This window comes from Cydia pomonella, chromosome 14 (assembly GCF_033807575.1).
Source record: "Cydia pomonella isolate Wapato2018A chromosome 14, ilCydPomo1, whole genome shotgun sequence".
NCBI lineage: Eukaryota > Metazoa > Arthropoda > Insecta > Lepidoptera > Tortricidae > Cydia > Cydia pomonella.
The window spans coordinates 7584596-7606734 of record NC_084716.1 but is presented as its reverse complement, the minus strand read 5'-3'; the positions used below and the strand labels follow the sequence as shown (position 1 = coordinate 7606734).

The 22139-nt window shown below is 36.4% G+C and overlaps 1 protein-coding gene across 3 annotated transcripts in view; it reads right to left on the bottom strand.

Annotated features, from left to right (window-relative positions):
• Positions 1-307: 307 nt before the first annotated feature.
• Positions 308-22139, bottom strand: part of LOC133524830 (uncharacterized) — a 467029-nt gene continuing 445197 nt past the window's right edge. For all 3 annotated transcript variants that reach the window (XM_061860981.1, XM_061860983.1, XM_061860982.1), the window contains 2 exons: positions 12959-14469; positions 308-4223 (listed from right to left, as the gene is read on the bottom strand). In XM_061860981.1, coding sequence (XP_061716965.1) covers positions 3361-4223; positions 12959-14402 — 2307 coding nt within the window. In that variant the 5' untranslated portion in view covers positions 14403-14469 and the 3' untranslated portion in view covers positions 308-3360. The remainder of the gene's footprint in view (positions 4224-12958; positions 14470-22139) is intronic.

Below are 22139 nucleotides of genomic sequence, written 5' to 3'. Positions count from 1 at the left end.
GGATTTCTTAAACTAGGCTAAAAGTGTTTTCATTCAACAAGAAGAAACAGATGAAACTTTTAAAAATCAGCTATTGTGTTTATATACAGCTTAGCAGCAACAATATGTGCCTATATAAATTTACATACATCAGCATACGATAACATGAATCCAAAATTATATAAAAAAAGCAATTTCTTGGTTAATAAATAATATATTCCTATGTCACTATAGTAAACATGTAACTTGTTAGATAAAATTTGCAGTAACAACTGAATATTTTTTAACAGTATGAATAAATTAAAAAATGTTAACATTTTATATTATCTATTTAAACGCAAAACAAATAGGTAAACGCCCCGATTCGAAGTTTAAGATACGTTAAATACTAGGTCTAGATACGATATGGATCGGATATGTCAATGTCAAAAGTGAAGTTTTTGTTTGAAGAAACCATAGAAATAGGATAGTATAGAACGACTGTCAAACTTCGAAAGTGTGACCAAAAATGAAATCCAAGTGTGTGCGTAAATTGTCTATGTGCGAACAAAAATAGTGATGTCATGTTACAACATATTAATAATCTATCGATGTTTAACTGCTTTATCGACTACTTTTTCAAATGTGTTTGAAAAAGTTGAAAATGATAAAGTTGAACTTGTTTGAAAATGTGTTCGCAAAGAGTTGACTTACCAAAGAAAATTTGAATTTCGCGCCTTTTCCTGCTGACAACTTGGGTTGGATGTGAATACGCTGTGTACAAGTATACACTGTCTTGTGTTTCCTTGTGTTGGAGGCAAAGCCGTGGAAAAGTGGTTAAAATGTAAGTACTGTGTTGGAAAGTGAAGTTTAAATTTATCGCTAAACATGTACACGTTCAAAAAAGGTATTATAACAATCGTTATTATTTCAAGTCGGTTATAAAGGTAATATCTTAATGATGTCTTGTGAACAACTAATTCCATACCTACTAATATACCGACAAGTTATCGATACAGTCATATGAACATTTTGTCAAGACCTAGCGTAAAGTAACAGTTTAGGTTTTTACACAAAATATTCTAAATTATTGACTAATATGATGAAATATTAACACACAATTGAAGAAAAACTTATAATGAACTGTTATAATTGGCTTTTTTACACTTTTTATGCTGTTAATTTGATAAAATATCGTTACGAAAATTTCGCTAGGAATATCATAATTACCTGTGAAATGAGTATTTTCCTGGGGTTTTTGGCCCTGAAACACTACAACCCGGCACACAACATGACACCATCGTCACTAAATTACTTAATATATATTTTTCTTTTTGATTCGCTTATATTTTTCACGTTAAAAAATACGGCAATATGATTTTGGCCGCCTCGGCCGCCTTCGAACTCAAAATTGGTTACGTTTTCTCATATGTAGTCTGCCTCTTTTGCACTTATGGCTTGTTCATATACGTCATGGCTTCCCTTTCGCACACTTCATCTGTCTATCAAGCGAAGCGACTGACATGTCTCTGGAAGAAACACACTTTTGACATTAACATATCCGATTCAGGTCGTATCTGCTAGACCTAATATTTGACGTACCTATCTTGAAGTTTGAATAGGGTCGAAAGAATTTACAACATCATACAAAAACTTATACAACTTATCTGTTGCATATAACTTTTCTCATCTAACATATTCTCCATATATCTGATTCCACATAAATTTATAAAAATCATCCCGGTTACTAGACCAGCAGTGGAACAAAATGTCTACAGACACGTTTAAACATTATACTTTTTTTACACCTATTATTTTGGTGGAGACTGGATAATGTTAAAAAACTTAAACATCTCGGACCATTATTTTTAATGTGCTCAAGTAACTGGCACTTTCCATCAGGTGAGATTGTGGTCAAATGCTTATCTTTTCGTAATAAAAAAAAAAGTTATATAATGTTAAATAGCATCGTGTGACAGGGACAACATCATAATATGGATAATGTTATACCGGGTGTGGCCTGTAACACGAGCAAAAAAATTAAATGTAGGTAGTCCTCAAACTAACCGACATTTGTTCAGTGACTTTGTAAATAAATATTACCTTCAATGTAATTTCAATGTGATGTCCTCTCATCAGTCTAATTGACGTTGCTAGTCAGTCAAAAGAATTCGCAATACATTGCGTCTTAGAACAAACTTTAAAACGTTCTAAAAGTCAATATACAAGTTATTTTTAAAAGTTGCTGAGCAAATGTTGTTTAGTTTGAGGAGTAGAGCCTACAGTTTAATTCTTTGCTCGTGTTACAGACCACACCCGGTATAATGTTGTAGGTACTTGTGACTTACAGGTATTTCCGGACCTTCAAGAAAAGGCCGGTAACGCACTTATAAGCCCTCTGGTGTTGTCTGGTAATTGCTTACGCAGTTCGTCTGCCCGCTTGCCTCCTATGTGACCTATCATTAAAAAATCTGCCAGTCTAGGAGCACTATTAGGAGTACAAATTAAATAGTAAGTGCCGAATGTTTATAAATCTCGCGCCAGCTATTATAAATCGACTTGATTAGTAGAACTTTTAAGTAAAGATTCACAGCAGTAGGTGCAAGTAAATATCCAGCTAAGTAAAATGAGATCATAAGTTCAATCTCCAGGTCTCAGTCTCCCTTACACATACACACTAAAGGATGACTCACGCTAGACCGGGCCAGGGCCGGGCCGGAGCTTTCGGCGCTACGTTTTCTATAGAAAACGCCACGTGATCACCGATCAGCCGTCATAGCAAATGACGTGTCAGGCGCTCCGACCCGGCAACTTTTTCAAATGTTTATATGTATGTAAATGTTTCAAATTATCGGCCCGATTCGAAGAATGATTAAGACACGTTTAAGATCTTGGAAAGATATTTAAAAGATCGTTTTCTAAACGACATGTCAAATTGACGTTTATTTCGATTCCGCTGTGATCCCAATATTTCTAACGTCAAAGTGACATTGGTTGCCCAAATCGAGCTGCTGCTGTCAATTATACGACATACAAACGATATCTAAAAGTGAACTTCTCTAGACCAGAACTTATCAGTATCGTATTTCATTCTTCGAATCGGGCCGTATTTTGGTATAAGAGAATGTAAAGCAGACATTCAGCATTTCAGAATAAAATTTTAAAAGTATGAATACCGTCTGTTTGATTTATTGCCTTAAAATTGAAATGTATAGTTAGTACTGGTAATTAATAAAACTTATATTTTATCCACATACTCGTACTGTTTAGTAACTTTAGTATAAATATAAGGATAAAATTCGGCATAGCATTCAAAAGAGCAATATTTTAGCATCCCTATTTTATAGGTGACAAAAATGTTTCTTAAATCTAAAGATTACATAGGTATATTTCTATATCACTTTACACTTGCGTGGCGGTATCGCCAGTATTGAAAAGAAACGGTTCTTTTAACTCACTGGACCCCCTTTTCCTCGGTTTTGGAGGAGGTTTGGGAGCCGTTCGTGTCCTGTTTAAATTATTTGCACTCAAACCTACCCTCAAATCTCGCACTGGATTTTTCAGAAGACTTTCGTTCTCCGCTAGCGTTATTCTAAGCGGCCTCTGTTCTGAGGCCTTCGTTATTCTTCCTTGAAGAGCGTTGTAACTCATAGCCTGGAGAGCTAGCAACTGGTTGTGTATATTTGGTGAGCTCAAACTGCTTCTTGGAATAGTTGCATGAGGCGTCCCTGGCGCTGGTGATGGTGCAGGCTCAATTTCTTCGGAACCATCATGAAAACCTGTTCTCAGCTTATTCATAGGTCCTAAATCCATCTCGCTTTTATTCAAGCTATAATAATTTGCACCGTTATTGAACAGCTTCATATTGAAGTGTTCGTAATAAGGTAGGACGCCATTAAGCGTCGAGAAGACCTGAGGATGAGTGCTTTCAGGAAACCAATTTCCTCTAGGTCTTCTTGGAAGAGTAACATAACCACCCTTAGCGGTCATTGATGCTTGGGACGTAGTTGGTAGTTGGAATTTGTAGCCAGGTGGTATGGCAGTGACACCGTATCCCGGAGACTTTATGGGGCTGTCCGTCAGGTTTTTGCGGTCTTGACTGGAGCCGCTGGCTGGCGATACCTGAGTTCCTCCCCTTAAAGGGAAGGACAACAGGTCAGGAGGATATGCTTGGTGTTCCTGCGTGAGTCGTTCTAAAAGGAGTGTTTCTTGAGATATCTTCGGAAGGTCTACATCGTGATGTCTACTGTTGTCTTCGGTGGATGCTGTGGACAAAAATAGTTGATCAGACTATTATAATTAAATCAAAAGTACGTTTTATTGTGGAAACTTTGTATACTAGGAATAATATACACGAAACTTTTTCCTAAAATACAGGCAAACTACCTAATATGTAATCTTACTAATCTATGTTTAAATTAAGATCATTTTACTTGAATTGAAGTCACGGACTGTAGGCATCTTTCTCACGTGTATATTCTCAAAATAACTCGTCATTTAATGAGGGTGAAATAACATTCGTGTTATTTGAACAGCAATTTTATCCAATTCTGAATCATAAATTGTAAAGGTAAAATAATGAAAAGGTACCGGTACATGAAAGATAATTAGGTAGAAATCATTCGCACGTGTAAGTATTTTGACGGAAAAGCTGAACTGGAAAATTTAGGTTTCTTCAAATTTCAGGCAGTGGTAGGCTGATTTGTGATGTTTATAACGTGAAAATTTAACTCATAAAATGTGATAATATAATTGAAACAATATTATACTTGCCTTTTATTTTTAATATTACTTATATTCGTGATAGGATGCCAAAACCATTTCGAGAAAAAAGTGTTAAGAACGCAAAAAAAGTTTTTGGATTTTTCATGCATCCATTTTGGAGAAAATGGAAAATTAGTGTTTACCGGGATTTGACGTTACTTTCTCTGCACAATGAAGAGCGCCATTAAAGGCAAATTCGAGTACCGATTTGTCAGTGTTAAGTGTTGTTTTTGTTTGAAGAAATGGCATTTTTGACACTGTCAGATCAGTATCATATCGGAAACAGATCGAATAACTAAAACTCGAATTGGCCTACTAGTCATGATTATAATGAAACAATTATAAAGTTAGTTGCATCCGGTTGTTATTTTCCGACTTTTGATTTTGACGTTATAGGTACGTTTCTGACATTTGATTTATCGCAACTGTAACTGCTCTTAAGGATCAATTTCTTAACTGCTAAAAATTCTGGACAAAGGTAGGTGCGAAAGGTCTCAAGCTATGATGATGATATGATTAACAGACATAGAAGTTTTTGTGGCACAAACGAGTGTTTGAGAAAATGAAACATCAATAAATCTGTTATCGATGAGTCAGGCATAGATTTATAATTAAAAAATATCTAACATACTCGTATATTTGCTATAAATTACCGCCAAATTTCAAGATTGCAAATCAATAACAAATCAGTAGGTACATACTTTCTTTATAACATAGGTATACAGTTTGTATCTTGAACGTAAAGCATTTAGCGAGCAACTTTTACTATGGGACCAACCCTGATGTCGCGAAAATAAATTTGATTGTTTCATACTTTTATTCTCGACACCCGACTTCGGGCCCGAGCAAGAGTATTTTTCCGTTTCACGGAATATCAGCACATCGTTTACAATATTTGAAATTTAAAAAAAAATGGTTCATCTTCTTCTTTTTTTCATACTGTTACCCCCTGCTGGGGTGTAGGGCTCGAAACATTTTTACAAGCTTTTATTTACTTTCACCTGACCGTTGTCTGTTTGTAATCAAATCTTGCAAGTTAAATTTGACCCGGTTTCCGATTTCCGATAAAGCTGAAAATTTGCATACATATGTAAGTCGGGTGACAATGCAATATTATGTTACCATCGAGATGTTTTGATGATGGAGACAAGAGGTGGCCTCAGGAACTCTGTGATAAAACAACGTAACCTAATTGTATTTGGGGTTTTTAGAATTGTCTCAATGAGTATTAGTTACTTGTGGAAAGAAAAGTACAGTTAGCGATAAAAGCTTGTACCAAAAATGAAATTTTTGCCAAAAACTTATTTTCCACTGACTAATGACTCCCGTCCTGAGCAGCTTGCGTAACCTCTTCCCACCCCATCATGGTTCATCTTATGCAAAAATATCAAACATTGAACATTTTTGGCAATTAGACAAAGTATTTTTTACATTTCAAATATTGTTAACGATGTGCTGATATTCCGTGAAACGGAAAACGATTATCATCCGTCCAGATTTCGGGCCCGTTATCCGTAAGTATGGATGTAATTGGCGCTTAAACGTTAACGGGTTTGAGTAATTGCTTTACGTTCAGATACAAACTGTATTTAGAAGGTAGAGGTACATAAAAAAAAACGTCAACTATATAGTATAGAGCGCCAAAAATAATAAATAAACTACCAATATATCAAAGAAGATATCGAACGTGTATTTCGCGGTAGCTACCTTCTTATACAAATGTAAAAAAAAAAACTATAACGTTAAGGTAACGTCGAAAACAGACATGCCGATATTTGATTTTGTCAGTCACTTTATTTTGCCATAAAATCTTCTATGTCTGGATATCACGAATGTGTTACAATGTGTTTGGTATTTTGACTAAATCTTATTAACTTAACGCTTGAAAATTTAGTTATTTAGCTGCAGGTAGTGGTCATCGCCTTCGATCAAGCACCAATCTTTCACTCACAATTCCTTCCAATACGAAGCGCACATACAAGAAATCCTTTACTGTCCATGCCGTTAAGTTATGGAACGAGATTCCGCTGTCCGTGAGGCAATCCCAATCTATAGCATCGCTCAAGGAGAGGCTTAAAAAATTGTGGCTTTCCGATACTTTGGTTACGACTTCCTAGTTCCATTCAGTACTTCTACTTTTTTAATTTCCTTTACTTTTCTGGTTCGAATTCATATCTATTTATATTATATATTGAATATTTACTTATTTTTATTTGTTATACATTATATATACGTATGCATTATTTCTTGGTTATTTTTCTATCTATGTATATTTGTATCAATGTGTATTCAAAACGTGTATTTCATTAATTTTAGTGATTGTACACTTTTGTTTGTGTTTGTTATTCATTTACCGTTACTTCTGTTTTACTCATTTCCTCAAAGGTTAACTGGAAGAGATCCCATACAAGGATAAGTTCACCTTTGTTGTATTTATTTTACTCTGTAACTGTGTTTTTCGTGTTTTTATTTCTATGTACAATAAAGTATATACATACATACATACTATAACAACGTTTTCATTCCTTGCATTCGAACGCGCGCGCCGGCGACCCCGCCGAAGAAAGGACGCACCTCAAGGACACTTTTCGAAAATGGGCCAATCAGGAGAGAGCTGGTGTCGCCCATGCGACGCCATCTTTCTCTAGGCTAGTTGCGGAGTTAGTTGCTAGACCGCCGCGCTTAAGTCATGACCGTGTGTTAAATGTGATAATTGATGTGAAGTGTAATTGGCTTATTAGTGAATAAACCTAAGTGTTCTATATTACATTGTGTTATTTGTTACCCCAGCGACAGATTTCCTTAACAATACATACGTTAGTACAATACCACGGTGTAGAAATTCTTGAACTTCTACCAGTGCACAATGCACATAAATCAAGAGTTCTGACCTCATTAAATTTTATGGTTCAATGGAGTGTTATGAATACCAACAATAGCACCGCTGCCATCATACTTTCAACGAATTTATTACTAGAACTTTACACAGTGAAGAGAATAGCTGAAAATTACGTAGGGTATCGGACTAGAAGTTACGATACAAATATAAGATAATGCTTATTCTCCGAGTAAATATGAGATATTTATTCTGATAAGCTAACAGTTAGTCGAAGGCACTGCTTTAACTTTTAAAATTATTACCACCAGCACCATATTGGGACGCATACTGAGTTCAGGGTATGAAAATAGTTACGTGACTTTTCGCAGCATCTGTCATCTCGGTACATATTCTCTTTTCATTTGATTGTGTCTTTGTCATTTATAAAATGTAGTAGTTGGCTAGGCTCCCAGGGCTCCTCTCATTGTATTAGATGGTATATGTTACGGCACAGGCCAATATGTATTGGGACCATCACATACACCTTTGAATTTCTTGACAGAATGTGAATACAGAATTCCTCGTTGAATTTCTTTTCTAACAAAGCAATGTGAAAGGTATCCGATAAACGCGTCGATACGATCCAGGGATTTGACATGTTTAGAATTCACCTTGGCTTCATAATTTCCCAGATGTTTATTACCGAAGCGGACATTGTAGTTTTCCAGATTCATAATTGCTTCAGTTAGCTCTTTTACGGCTACATAAAATTAAACGGGCCTTAGCATCTCCTTGGAAGGTCTTATCTCACGCGATTTTCCTATTAAAACAACGTTTTTTGTACTTTGAAGCTCTGTTAACTAGTTTTCAGGTCGGCTAGGTCCTCAAAATTACGCGACACTTTGTATCAACTTTACCATTTGACCGGGGCTAGAGCCTTTGTGGATTTTGTAAGTTATTTAAACTTGTTAGTTTTGAATTTGTACCTACATTAAAATAAAGTGCCGTTGGTTCTCCCAGTATGTTTTAGATGAGTTTCTATCAGAGAATCCAAGTTAAGTTAGATTGATGGTGTAATTGGCCCCGGATTCGATCTAAGTTTACTTATTTACATAAATATTTATAAATACAGTTATATACTAAATATAAACTGAGACAGTGTGTTCTGGCTTGGTCTGTGTCGCTCGATCAGAGTCGAGTCTTACTGTAGCGTTGACATAATTCAGTCAATGTATGCGGCGTATTTCGCAACATAAGCGTGATATAATGTATGTACAGTCAGCATCAAAAGTAGCGGATCAAACAAGGTTTCAAACAAGTTAACTGTAACAGCTTAACAAAATATGATGGTCCTATATGTCGAACAATTAACACGGTATAAGATATACTTGTGATCGTACACTTAAGAGATTTATCTACATTTGGAACAGTTGTCCGGAATATCAGATACTTTTGGCGCGTTGTTTCATCCGCTACTATTGATGCTGACTGTACCACTAGGGTCTATGGGCACTTAAGACCAATGATGAGTTTGCTGTGATAACGAATCGACGAAGTATTTTTTATTATGCTGACTGTACTTACATATAATCTAAATCATAAGTCACACAGTATACACGCTGTATATACAATTGTATAATTGTTTACTTATTATTTATTATGAAAAATGAAAAATGAAAAATGTTTATTTGGGTAACAAATAAATTACAATTATAATATAATGGCTGGAGTTTCCTAGTAGATGAATATATACATCTGTGTCAGGAAACCCCGCTCTTCCGTTTGAGGTTTACAATAACTGTTTAGTTATGTAGTAGTCTTTCGAAAAAACCGACAATTTTTTACGTCTTAGTTTAAAAAGAATAAATTAATACATTCAGAAAATGTTATAACTTTTACTAGATGCCAGACGATTCTATTCAAATGGTGAATAGGTAATGTTCTTGGCCCTCGTGTCAGCGTATAATTTATTATTCTTTGCTCAATATACAATTCCCCATTTTATTTACTTTTCATAGATTCATAATCTTTTGGCTTCTTATACCTATACGTGTCCTGAAAGCTAACAACAACTGTACCATTAAAAATTAAATAGTTTAGAACAGTTGATTTGGTGTGTACAGCTCCACGCACAAAACCACCGTACCGTTTCTTTTTCGGGTGTTCTCGAAAATAAATCACTGAACCAAATAAATTATGGTGGTCGCCATTGCATTACAATATTCTGATGAACTACTCTTCTTTTTGCGTATTGTGGCCTTATATGTGTATTTTGTTGTGTGTGTGTTGTAAGTTTATATGTGTATTTGTGTGAAACTTTATGTGGGTCTGGGGGATCGGCCCCTGCAATTGGTCTGGCTTCTTACAAGATGGTTAGTAATTAGTTCCCTGAGTATCATATATAAAAATCAAGAGTGAGAAAATAAGCAAAGTTACAATACTTTTTTGACATATTTAAAGCGCCTGGTAATAGTTATACCCGGCAGAAATGGTCTGCCAAAGTTGATCATCAATTTTTAACAATGTTTTCTAAAACATACATAAAAATCAGCCATGAGAATTTGAGAAAAGTTAGTAATATTTTTACCTAACTTTAGCACCTTGTACCGGACAAATGGCCGTCGGGCCAATATAGCAAGTATGCAGACATTAAAAGTACATACTAACACTATGTTATCCAATACATTTTATTCATGAGAAAATAAGTAAGGTCTGGCGGCTCTGGGATCTTGGACTAATACTTCAACCAAATTTACAAAAAACCTTAAAAATCTTTCTATCGACAGGTGATAATAACGTTCAGTAGTTTTTTAGTTTGGGGGACGTTTGACATGATGTAGTGATTTGACGTTTTCCGCATGATTTGCGGATGTTAGGTGGCGATGGCGTGACAGTCATGCACTTAGCGACGCCAATCGTAACTTAAATAATGTATAAAAAAGTCACGTGACTTATTCGTCATTCCGTCACATTTTTTTTTCGTTTGGCTTTTGTCAATTTTCATTTTGACTACTTAGTCAACTCATGATCTGGGGACTTCCCCAGATCATGAATATATATAAACTCATCACAAAGCATCGGCGGTATATAAGTATAGACTAAACTTCGATCATTATACTAATTAAGTAACGGGAAACTTTGTTTGAATTACGACACGTTCAGCATTCAATTGAAACCACAAACAGCATCAAAATATTAACATAAAGTAAGATCCTATCTAGTTTCGAACTGTCTAGAACAAATACCGAATAGCAAACAGATCGAAATCAAACTCCAGAGCTCCAGGCTTGAATCTATAGACGATTTCACGGGAAATAGTAAGTAATCTAATATTCTCTCTCAATTTAGCAATGTATTGTTTTCGTATTAAATCGTTTCCCTTAACGGATTACTTTGCTCCGTTAGAAGCATTTTAATTCATAATTACTCAAGTTAAGTCTTCTGTGATGAGTTTTCGATTTCGTTTGATCATTTTGTGGTTTGATGCGTACAAAGTTCATTGCTTCCTTAACATTTGCATGGTCGCGCACTGTTTAAAAGGAATTTCCTCCCGCGGACGCTCCGGCTGTGGAATGAGCTCCCTGCCGAGGTTTTCCCGAGGGTCTACAGTATGCGATTCTTGAAAAGAGGAGTGAACATGTTTTTATAGAGTCGGCAACGCGCATGTTACACCTCTAGAGTTGCAGGCATGCATAGTCAGGCCCGCCTGATGGTAAGCAGTCACAAGCAGTCATGTATTAAAAAAAAATAACGATACGGGTATTATCTGATATCAGACAGACAGATGGATCGGATGTGTGGTTAGATAGAGCCTATTATTGAAAATTTAATAATAACTATAGGTCTACAGGGACTATTAGTGCCGTGTGGAATTAGGTCCGTCTTTTGTCACTGTATATTTTTTACTGTGCAATAAAGTTTAAAATAATAACTGCAGGTCGGTGATCATTCGTAAGTCGTGTCGTAAACGGGTCATTCTACTTTTTATGACCATTAATCTATTGCCAGAAAAAGTATGACAGATGTTGAAATCCTGTATAATATTAATTAATGTAAAAAGTTGGTAACGCAGTGTACAATCATGGTTGTCCACAGAAAGTGTGAGATTATCAAGCAATGAAGGTAAATTGGTTAGTTTACATTATATGCAAAGTTTGATTCCTAAAAGTTGGAAATGTTCTAAAAATTACTAAAAAAATTAATACATTTATAATTTGGAAATCGAAAGTTTCAATATCCATACAAAAGTAAGAGAAGTTTCCGAAATGTTATCTCGTGGAGAGTTTGGAAACATTCCAGCGGTGCGTCAGTAATGACATTGTAACATAACATGTTAATAACATGTTAATTACATTTGCTTCACTTGTCACAAACTTGCAAAAACTGTACATTTTAAATACCCCATTATTCATTGTAGTTATTAATACGCCAAACTCACAAGATTTGATAGACAGTGACACTAAATAAAAGCGTGTAAAAAAGAAGTTGTTATAAGAAACTTACTATTCCGTACTTTAAAACGACGTAGATAAACTTTGCATAGTTATTATGAAATTCCCTGAGCGAAACTTGGAACGGGCATTTGCTTTGCAGTTGTTGCCGCTTGCATTATTATTTTTTTACTTTATTTATTAAAAATTACGGCACATGCAGCACTAGTTGGTCATTGCAGCCCCTAGTTTTAAAGCTTTTTAGTGTTGTTTTGTACTAGCAAGATTTGATTCAAGAACTTTTGAAACCTGGTTTGCGGCTGACAAAATTAGGACGGATTGCTGAAATATGTAAAGGATTTGAAAAATTATGTCATTACTCCAGGGTTTTTCAACTATACTCCGTTTTTTTAAAGATTAGAATTTTTCTAACCTCAAAAGTAGTGGTAAGTAACTTTTACTTCAGAAATGCTAGGGTTCCTATCCAAACAAACAACACTATACCTACCTATCTAAACAACACTATATTTCAGTGCATAGTTACTTAGATTTAATTTTGTAGGAATAAAGTTACCACCACTTTTGAGGTTAGAAAAATACTAATATGAAAAAAAATGGGGTAGGTATTTTCATATTAGGCAAACTAACCGGACTCCATTTTTTTTCAACACACTTGCTCGTAACGTGATATTGCCGCTTGTAGGCTCTATATATTAGAACCTGCGTGCTTTTTTTCATTATATAAATCGAACTTGTGCGGTAATGTTTGATAATCCGATTGACACTTTTTTAATTGTATATTTACTAAACTGATATAACAATTAAAATTTGGACAATACAAAAGTTTTGTTTTTTTCCTTGCAATGTGTTGAAAAACGTCGCATGAAACACGTGTGTATTGATCATTACACACATCGGCTTTCATACCGCTTCGAGTGTGTGTATGTATAAAATCAACGCAATGAAATGTTTTGCTCTTCGTACTTACCTAACATTGACTCGTTGTCTAGCAGTGTTCTGTTCAGCTCAGACATCTCGGTGGCTTCGCTGGTCAGCGACGCAGGAGCTTCATATTTTCTGGGAGGCTTCGTCACTGGGTTCACCTCCACTTTAAACCCCTTCTCTAACTCAGACGCAACGGAGTTCTCAATCAGAATATCCCCATTCGATGACGTATCCGTCTTGATCAGTCTTTTCGAATCATTATTCTGTGTCGTGAAGTAACATACTCCAAGAACAGCCGCACCGATTAAAATTAGAGCTGTTAAACAGCCTATTAATATAGCAAAAGTGTCAGTATCTAAGCCTAAAATAGTGCCAGGGCTTCCATATTTAGATAAAATTAGTGTTAGCGTCTTTTCATCTCGACCGCCTGGATTCTCGGCGATACACGTATAGTTTCCTCTGTCGCTGTATCGGACGTTAACAATGGTCAAATTTACCCATCTTATCAGGTCCATAGTGTTTTCAGTCATCACATATCTGATTTCCCCAAAAGATCTTGTCTCAATAACCCTGCCGTTATAACGCCACACAACTTCAGGATTCGGGTTTCCAACGACTTTGCATATTAAGGTCACGTTTTCGTCGTAACTCTTGAGTCTTGCGTCTGGAGCGGGTTCCAGAATAGTAGGCCGGCACGCGAAATTAGATGAGTCTAATTCGTTCCAAAGTTTGTCTTTGACCACAGCGGGCTCTGCACAGGCGGTAGGGGGAGTGTATAAGTTATGAGTCATCACCCAGTCTCTGAACGTTTGCAGATTGCAATCGCATCGCCACGGGTTGTTATGCAGATCCAACCCGGATAAGTTATGAAGGGCCATTAAAGTTTCTGGCTTCATATGACTCAGACTGTTGCCGTCGAATCGTAATATCTTTAGTTGAGGCAAGTTGACGAAAGCTTTAGTTCCGATACGAACGATCTTATTATTGCTGACTTCGACTTTCTGCAGGTACTTCAAGTTGCGGAATACGCCGTCCTCAAGTTTGTCGATCAAATTATTGCTCAGGTTTATTAGACGAAGTTTCTCCGTGCCTTTGAAGGTGTCCGGGTGCAGATTTCGAATTCGATTTCTAGACAAATCGAGTTCTATCATTATGGCTAGTGTAGCGAATGCTGTTTTATGTACAAGTTCTATGTTACATTCTTTTAAGAAAAGTTTTTTAAGGTTACTTAGGCCGACTTTCTTGAAAGCTTCTTGATGTAAGGTGAGCAGATTATTGTTGGATAAGTCTAAGATTTGTATGTCGTTGCTTAGGTTGGCAGGAACAGATTTTAGGCTGGAATTTGAGCAGATGGCAGCTTTGTTGCCAGATTGCCACCGGCAGTCGCAGGGTCTCTGGCATTCTGTGGTAAAGTCTGCCAGACTTGTAGCGAGGAGTACTACGGTGCAGGCAATTTTCATCCATGCCTTCCAATGTTCATGAGCCATTTTGCTACGTCGCTCATCGCCTCGTGCGGCATTCCTGGGCGGTTGTGTAGACCGGATTCATTTGTTTCTGTAACAAAGAAAAAACAAACAAGATCAAAAGGTGTACGGAGGACGCTGGCACGAGGCTAAAAGTTACGTGGCGTTTTTTATAAATTCAACTGTATTAAAATTGAATTGCGTCGAAGTCTATAAAATATAATGAGAGTTTTATGCTTGAAGTTCCTTCTATGTTCATGTCTCTTTTAGGTGACAATCGCCAGGAAACAGATGACTAAACATCATAAGGCCTAGTTTCCCTTCTGCATTGGTAGGTCAGATGGCAGTCGCTTCCGTAAAAATTAGTGCCTACGGCAATTCTTGGAATTAGTTGCCAAGTAAAACTACGCTCCCATGAGCCGTGGCAAAAAGGGACAACGCGAGGACGACGGTGTTTAAATCATAAATATTTTTTAAAACATACATAGTTAGTTAGTTAGTGCTTCTGGGCATTTTCCGCAAATCGACATCCATTGTCCCTATTTTGCGTAAACATACATAGTAATTATACAACTAGTGTGCCCTAGGGCATAAATGCCCCATACCATACGTATTGTCATCGGCCTATATATAAATTGCCTCGTATTGTATGGGTCGCTTTATGCCCAAGTTGTAGTTATACTCTACTTTTCACTTCGATTACGAGGAAACCATGCAAAAATATCCAATGTTTTAGGTTATTTAGCCGTAAGACTATTTTCAAAACTAAAGAAAATCGTACTCAGACTGGTCAGGGCGCGCGGACGGGGCAGTTTGTATGGCAGATTTTGGACTTTATAGCTAAGTTAATAAGAAGAACACGATCGTTAAATATAATTCACCACACCAACTGATGAAGAAGAAAGTTGCATTTTATCCACACGTAGGGCAAAGTAATCAATATGCAAATTTTGAGTTGTTCCCTTATGTTTGCTGGTAGAATTGACTTTTAAATGAGATTTTTCAATGATAATTTTTTATTACATTCATTTGGATTTGATTTTTTTGGTATTGCATAGTTAGTATTTTCTTAACATTGGTGTGGTAACATAATTTGTGTTTCACTCGGAGGTAAAGTTTGTTTAACCCTCGTGCCTTGAAACCCTCGCAATGCTCAAGATTCCACTTCTCGATTATGGAATCGTTCGCTTACTCGGGTATCAATATTAGCACGAGCGGTTAAACAACAATTTTGCCGCCTTGTATAACAATAGTACATTATTGCAGGAGCCGGGAAAGGGCAATTCGTGGATGAGCTTCGCGTCGTCCGACAAAGAAGACGAATCCACGAATTGCTGTTCCTGCCGAGGCATATAATATAGTGATTTTCTCCAAACATGCCAGGAAATAAAATAATCATAATTTAAGCCAGCACTCAAAACGAACCATCACAATAAAAACGTCAAAAACAATTTCCCTTTTAAATTATTTTTTAAAAGTTTAAGGCACATCTATTCTGCCATTCAGTACCATTCAATATTCGCTCAATCAATAGAATTGTACAATATAAGCTGTATTCGCACGCATGAGATCGTTTAAAAACATTTAAAAGTTATAGTCTTTGATTTTATTAAGCAATATTCACACGATCTTACACGACTCTATCCTATAGCTTGAAATGACGCTGACCGGGTCGTGTAGACGCAGCCCGCCCCTATATTAACTGGCTGTTTGCGTTTGTCTTAGTGGATACATGTTTTTAAAAAGTAAGTGTAAGTAAGTAAGTACAGTAATAATTTCCCGTCCGCTAAAACACGACAATAATGGTTTAATTTTTTTTAATTTGAGTTTGACCATAACGAAGAACTTCCCGTACTAGTATTGCTACAATAAGGTAAACATTTCGGAACATATTGGAGAAAATAACTATTAGTGTATGCTCTAGAGCATAATAAGAAATTTTATGCCGCTTACACGCGACATAAATGCCAATTTTATGAGCATGAGAAGTCAAAAATAACCAATTTATTTATTTATTTTCTTTATTGGGGAAAAAACAGATACAGGCCAGTAATATATACGGATAAGATTCTAAAATAATAAATTTAGCCTACATCCTAACACAATTCCCACTAGGAGTTCCGACAATAATTTTACGACAGCGTTGTAATCGGTACTTAAAACAGACATCCTTACTTATATTAATACTAAACTATTACAATATTTATCATATCCTACTAGTATGTACATAAACACAAAAATAGGATTATCGAGTTCGGCCTAAATCACAGCAATAAACAATACAACAGAAATTAAGCTACAATACAGGTAATTAAAATTAAATTAACATTATAGGAGCAAGCTCACTTTGCGCTTAAAGTTGGATCGAGTATAATTATTAAATATGTCAACCGAGATTAGGTTTTTATTGTAATTATGACAAATTCTACGTAGCGGAGCTCGTACCCCAGCGTTAGTGGCAGCCGTCGAGACCGCGAATAGGCAAAGTGTCCGTGTCCTGTAGGTGGGAGCTCGGAAACTGATAGCCTCCAGGAGCTCCGGGCAGTTATACTGACCGGTACATATATTATATAAGACGGTAGCATCTTGGGCGTGGCGTCTGCTCGCCAACGTCTTTAGCTTATACCTTTCTAGCAGCTTGATATATGACAGATTTGCATGTTCAAGTCTGAAGTGGAGGGCTCTAAGGAAGCGTTTCTGAACTGCTTCTACAGCATCTATGTACACAGCGTAATGCGGGTTCCATATCTCTGATGCATACTCGAGATAAGGTCGCACAAGAGCGTTATAAAGTAATATATATGACGAACTTTTCTTTAGAGGCTTGGCTGATCTAAGAACGAATCCTAACATTTGAATTCATAAATATTACGAAAATACACGTTCCCATTTTTAGGGTTCCGTAGTCAACTAGGAACCCTTATAGTTTTGCCATGTCCGTCTGTCTGTCTGTCTGTCTGTCTGTCCGAGGCTTTGCTCCGTGGTCGTTAGTGGTAGAAAGCTGAAATTCGGCATGGATATATAAATCAATAAAGCCGACAAAGTCGTACAACAAAATCTAAAAATTCAATTTTTTTGAGGGTACCTCCCCTACACGTAAAGTGTAGTGTAGGTGAATTTTTTTTTTTTTTGCTTCAACCCTACAGTGTGGGGTATCGTTGGAAAGGTCTTTCAAAACGAATAGGGGTCTTCAACAAAATATATTCGGAGATAATCGCTCCGAAACAAAAAAAAATGTGTCCCCCCCCCTCTAACTTTTGAACCATAGGTCCAAAAAATATGAAAAAAATCGTGAAAGTAGAGCTTAAGAAAGACATTAAATGAAAACTATAGCGGACATGATCAGTTTAGCTGTTTTTGAGTTATCGCAAAAAGTTTCCCCTTCATAGTAAAAAGACTTACTTTAATTAGGTACTCATTATGCAAATTTTCCTATTTGTTTAACTCGCGTGAAAGGTACCGTTTCATCCCTTGGTTAACAATTTACTATACTTTAAGCTCCAGTTTAGCTTATTGTGACGGAAGAGTAACTACGGAACCCTACACTGAGCGTGGCCCGACATGCTCTTGGCCGGTTTTTATTCTAGTTAATTATAGCAACAAAACTTTTGTATCACGCGACCCATACTTAACGTAAAAACAATGTTATGATATCGTATCGAAAAGAACTTGAGGAACTTGGAAATATTTCCCAACTCGTGTACGGTAAGCGTCCCAAGTTTAATCTCAAAGTAACAAGCCGTAACAATCGAAGTTTCCGGAAGGTTTAGGTACTGAACACTTCTTACTCATAACGTTGTATGGTTATAAAGTGTGTTCGGCGGTTAAGCTATTTTGAATGGAACCCATTGTGCACTTTTTACAGGGAAATAAGCGGCTTAGTTAGCATATAAACATGTATTTGATGTTACTTTGAAGTGAGATTTTTGTTACTGTTTTACAACTAATTTGAGAATATAGACTGTAATGAAACCACATTGAGTAGTATTCACCATATTTATAAATGTACGAAGCATTTTTTTTCGGCTCTGAAATTTTTTTATGCCAATAACTACATTTTTATTCGCACTAAATGATTTCTGTGCATGCGTTAAATGATGAAAGTGTGTGTATTGGGACCGTGCGAAGTGCATGGTGGCGGTAAGTAAAGCGATCCTAACGCTTAAGGTGGTAAAAATTAGAACTAACTGCGGATAGCGTCTTTAACATTTCGTACAAGATATATGGCTCAAAGAGAAACTTTAATTTACGATTACTCCTGAAATATTCATTTAAATTGTATGATGTAAAGGGACCATTGTAATCTATATGAAATGCTTAATATAACAAACGTATTTAATTTGATAATTATTAATACTGTATCCGTGTAAGGAGCTTTGCAAATGCCACATAATATCTGATAATTTTCTAGAAGTTAAGGATGGGTATAGTAAGTTACTTAACTTCTAGAAAATTATCAGATGTTACCCTGAATGTTGCATTTTGTGATTTCAGACTTTTGTGAGTTATGGGTTGCTAACTTGATAAAAAAGTCAAAAAGTTGTCACGCAAATAAATATAACATTTCGCATTTATGAAATATTTATACACGATGATTTTGTTGTCTGATCATACTCTGAGAGGTGAATATGTAGGTGATACTGCAGCAGTAGCACGGTCGCATTGTTATCGCCTGTCACGTTATAACAAGTATGTAAGTGCGAAAGTGACAGACACCGTTGAACAACTTTTATTATAGAGCCAGCCTCGAAAACGCAAAAAAAAAATCTGCTGTCTCATACATTTGGGCGAATCACAATGTCAATGTTTTCTATAGAAAAGCAGAATTATTCGCGATTTCGGGGTAGGCTCCAAAGTAAAGGTTGTTCTGTATGACTAACACATTCATTCATACACATAGTATGGCCAGACATAACAAAATCACTCTGTATACGAAACTATACCTATTTCAATTACTTGTCTATACCTAAATCGAGAGAGTTGGTATCTCACTAAATATTAAAGCGATTAAAACGTCATTCATTTCGCTTTGACTCGAACGATACGAGCCAACATCAGCCATATGAAATTTGATTTTGAAACGTCATCTGTAGGGATAGCATTGTTAAGGTTTTAATCTGCTAGTGAATATGGAAACCAATTTACCAACTTTAGCTGAGTATAAGCTGTATAAACGATCCATAAGAGTTAAAATTAGCATTATTCAGCGGTTATCGAGCTAATTTGCAGACATAGGCTAACCTAATATTGAGCCCGTTATGAGGATATAATTTCTATAGCAATGCAGCTCTTAATCAGCTTGCTACTTGGGTTACGTTTTTACCAGCTATCGTGGCAACCGTCATTCTCGGATTTATGTACTTGACAACTACGGTGACAGATGATAATTGCACGACCACAATAAGCCCTTTAAGCTTATCCGCGTTATTAGGGTTCCTTCGTCAACTAGGAACCCTTATAGTTTCGCCATGTCCGTCTGTCTGTCAGTCCGCGGCTTTTCTCCATGATCGTTAGTGCTAGAAGCTACAACTTGGCATGAATACATAAATTTTGCATGGCGACAGAACGGTAAAATAAAAACTACAAAAAGAGTAGGGTACCTCCCATACAAGATGTTTTTTTTTTCGCTTTGACGCAATAGTGTGCGTTATTGTTGAATAGGTCTTTCAATAGGGGTCACACGAATAAGGGTCACCAACAACAATTTCTTGATAAAGTTAATATCTTCAAAAATAATCGCTCCGAAAGGTAAAAAGTATGTGTCACCCCCTCTAACTTTTAGACCATGGGTTCAAAAAATATGAAAAATATCGTAAAATAAAAAGCTTACTAAATACTTCCAAAAAAACTATAGCGAATATGATTGGTCCAGCCGCTTTTGAGCTTTTGAGTTATTGGAAAAATCTTCTCTTCTTAGTAAAAAAACGTACAAAGCGCTGCGAAGGTACTCCCTTATGCTTGTAATGTAATGATACTTACTAAAGCCCTTTAGCCTATTGTGACAGAATGGTAACTACGGAACCCTACACTGAGCATGGCCCATGTTCTTGGCCGATTTTCTTATTTTTCTAAACCTGCCATTTTGCAAAACTGAGATTAATATGACTCACGCCATAGTCATTAAACACCCTCCTTGGTGTTCGCAGCGTCTGTCAAAGTTTAATGAAAGATGGCAATCGAATGATACCTGTTAAGTGCGCCTGTCGTTCATTTTCGAGGTGTCAAAATTGCTAACTTCATTATGTAAGCGACAAGAAATGTAATTATTTATGATTTTGTTGGAGCGGAGGTTATAATGCAGAATTACTTGAACAATGATTAATAAATTAATTAACTGAGTGAGTTTTATCCTGTGTTCGTGGATTTGAATCCCGGTTTCAGTTCTATTCGGAATTAGATAATGTTAACTGACGTTTGATTTATATAACTTTCGATAGAAATCAAATATATTATTGTATTTTATCTTGTCCGAATTGGCGGGAATTTGTACAATGACAGGGTTGAGTGGAAGAAGCGAAAGGAGGCCTTTGTCCAGCAGTGGGACACTAAATTAAGCTAATAATACTAAAAGATTAGGTTAGCAACTGTCAAAGGTTTGCATAGATGGCGCCAGCTTAGGTTTTACCTATCTCTAGTTTTGTTATAGATAAAATTTTGCATAAAGGGCATCCAGGTCATAAAAAAAAACAAGAATTTGACACGATTCTAGGAATTGAGATGAAACCCTATGCTGGCGCCATCTGTAAAATACTTCGACCGGCCAACCCCATTATTTCGTAACACGTGAAATTTTCAAACGAAAAGTAGTTCCTATAAAGTTTCTTGAACTCAGAGATTAACCCAGGAGGCAAATTCGAACTTATATTTCGCCTGCACCAACGCATTGTACGAATAAGCATGAGCAAAATGCATGCGCGAATGATAACAAAATGACATCATTTCGATATCGGAAATTCCGATTCGGATTCGAAATGTAAGTTAGAATTAGCCTCCTGGACGTGAAATAGTGTAGGCGCCAGTTACCTAGTAGCCAGTAAAGACATTCGCTTGAAGCGAACCAGCATAAAAAGTGAAATATTGACTAACATAGTTCTTACGGATTCAAAGGTCGCAATATACTAGTTTTCAGTGGAAAATGGCGACAGGAACCAAGCAAAAGAGACATTAAGCTCCCTTTTGCTCAAAGTCGCCGGGTGGGAGCGAAATGATTTTTTCCAGCGACGCACGCGTTCATCACCGACGAATGAGTAGGGTGACGAAACTTTTCGTTTTGAGGAAGTTGCAAGAAAAATCTTTCTTTCTTTTGAGGAAATTCGGGTAAGGAAGAGAAAACGTTTGTTTAAAACGTTTTTATGCGACTGTGAGTCAGAGGCAAATCTTATAAGACGATTTAATTAAGGAAATGAGGCTTTTTCTCATGAACATACATAATAGCATATGTAGTAGGATACCGGCAGTTCATACCTATTGAAAGACGTAGCGTGGGAGTTCTGTCACCATATTAGGGGTCCCAATATGGTGCCCTTTAGATGCGGGAAGTGGCGCAACAAGGGACGTTGTTGAAATCTTTTAGAGCCTGCAGGTTTAAGAAGTATACCTTAGTATTCAGTGAGATTAGAGCGCGGCGCGCCAACAAACTAGTTACTTCAGTTTGGCGCATTTATTTTATTGTGTAACTGTGAAATTGTTTTACATTAATCAATTAATTAATAATTAATAAAGTCTTTCGGTTGATATGGTGATGTTTGTCGTTTGGGACTG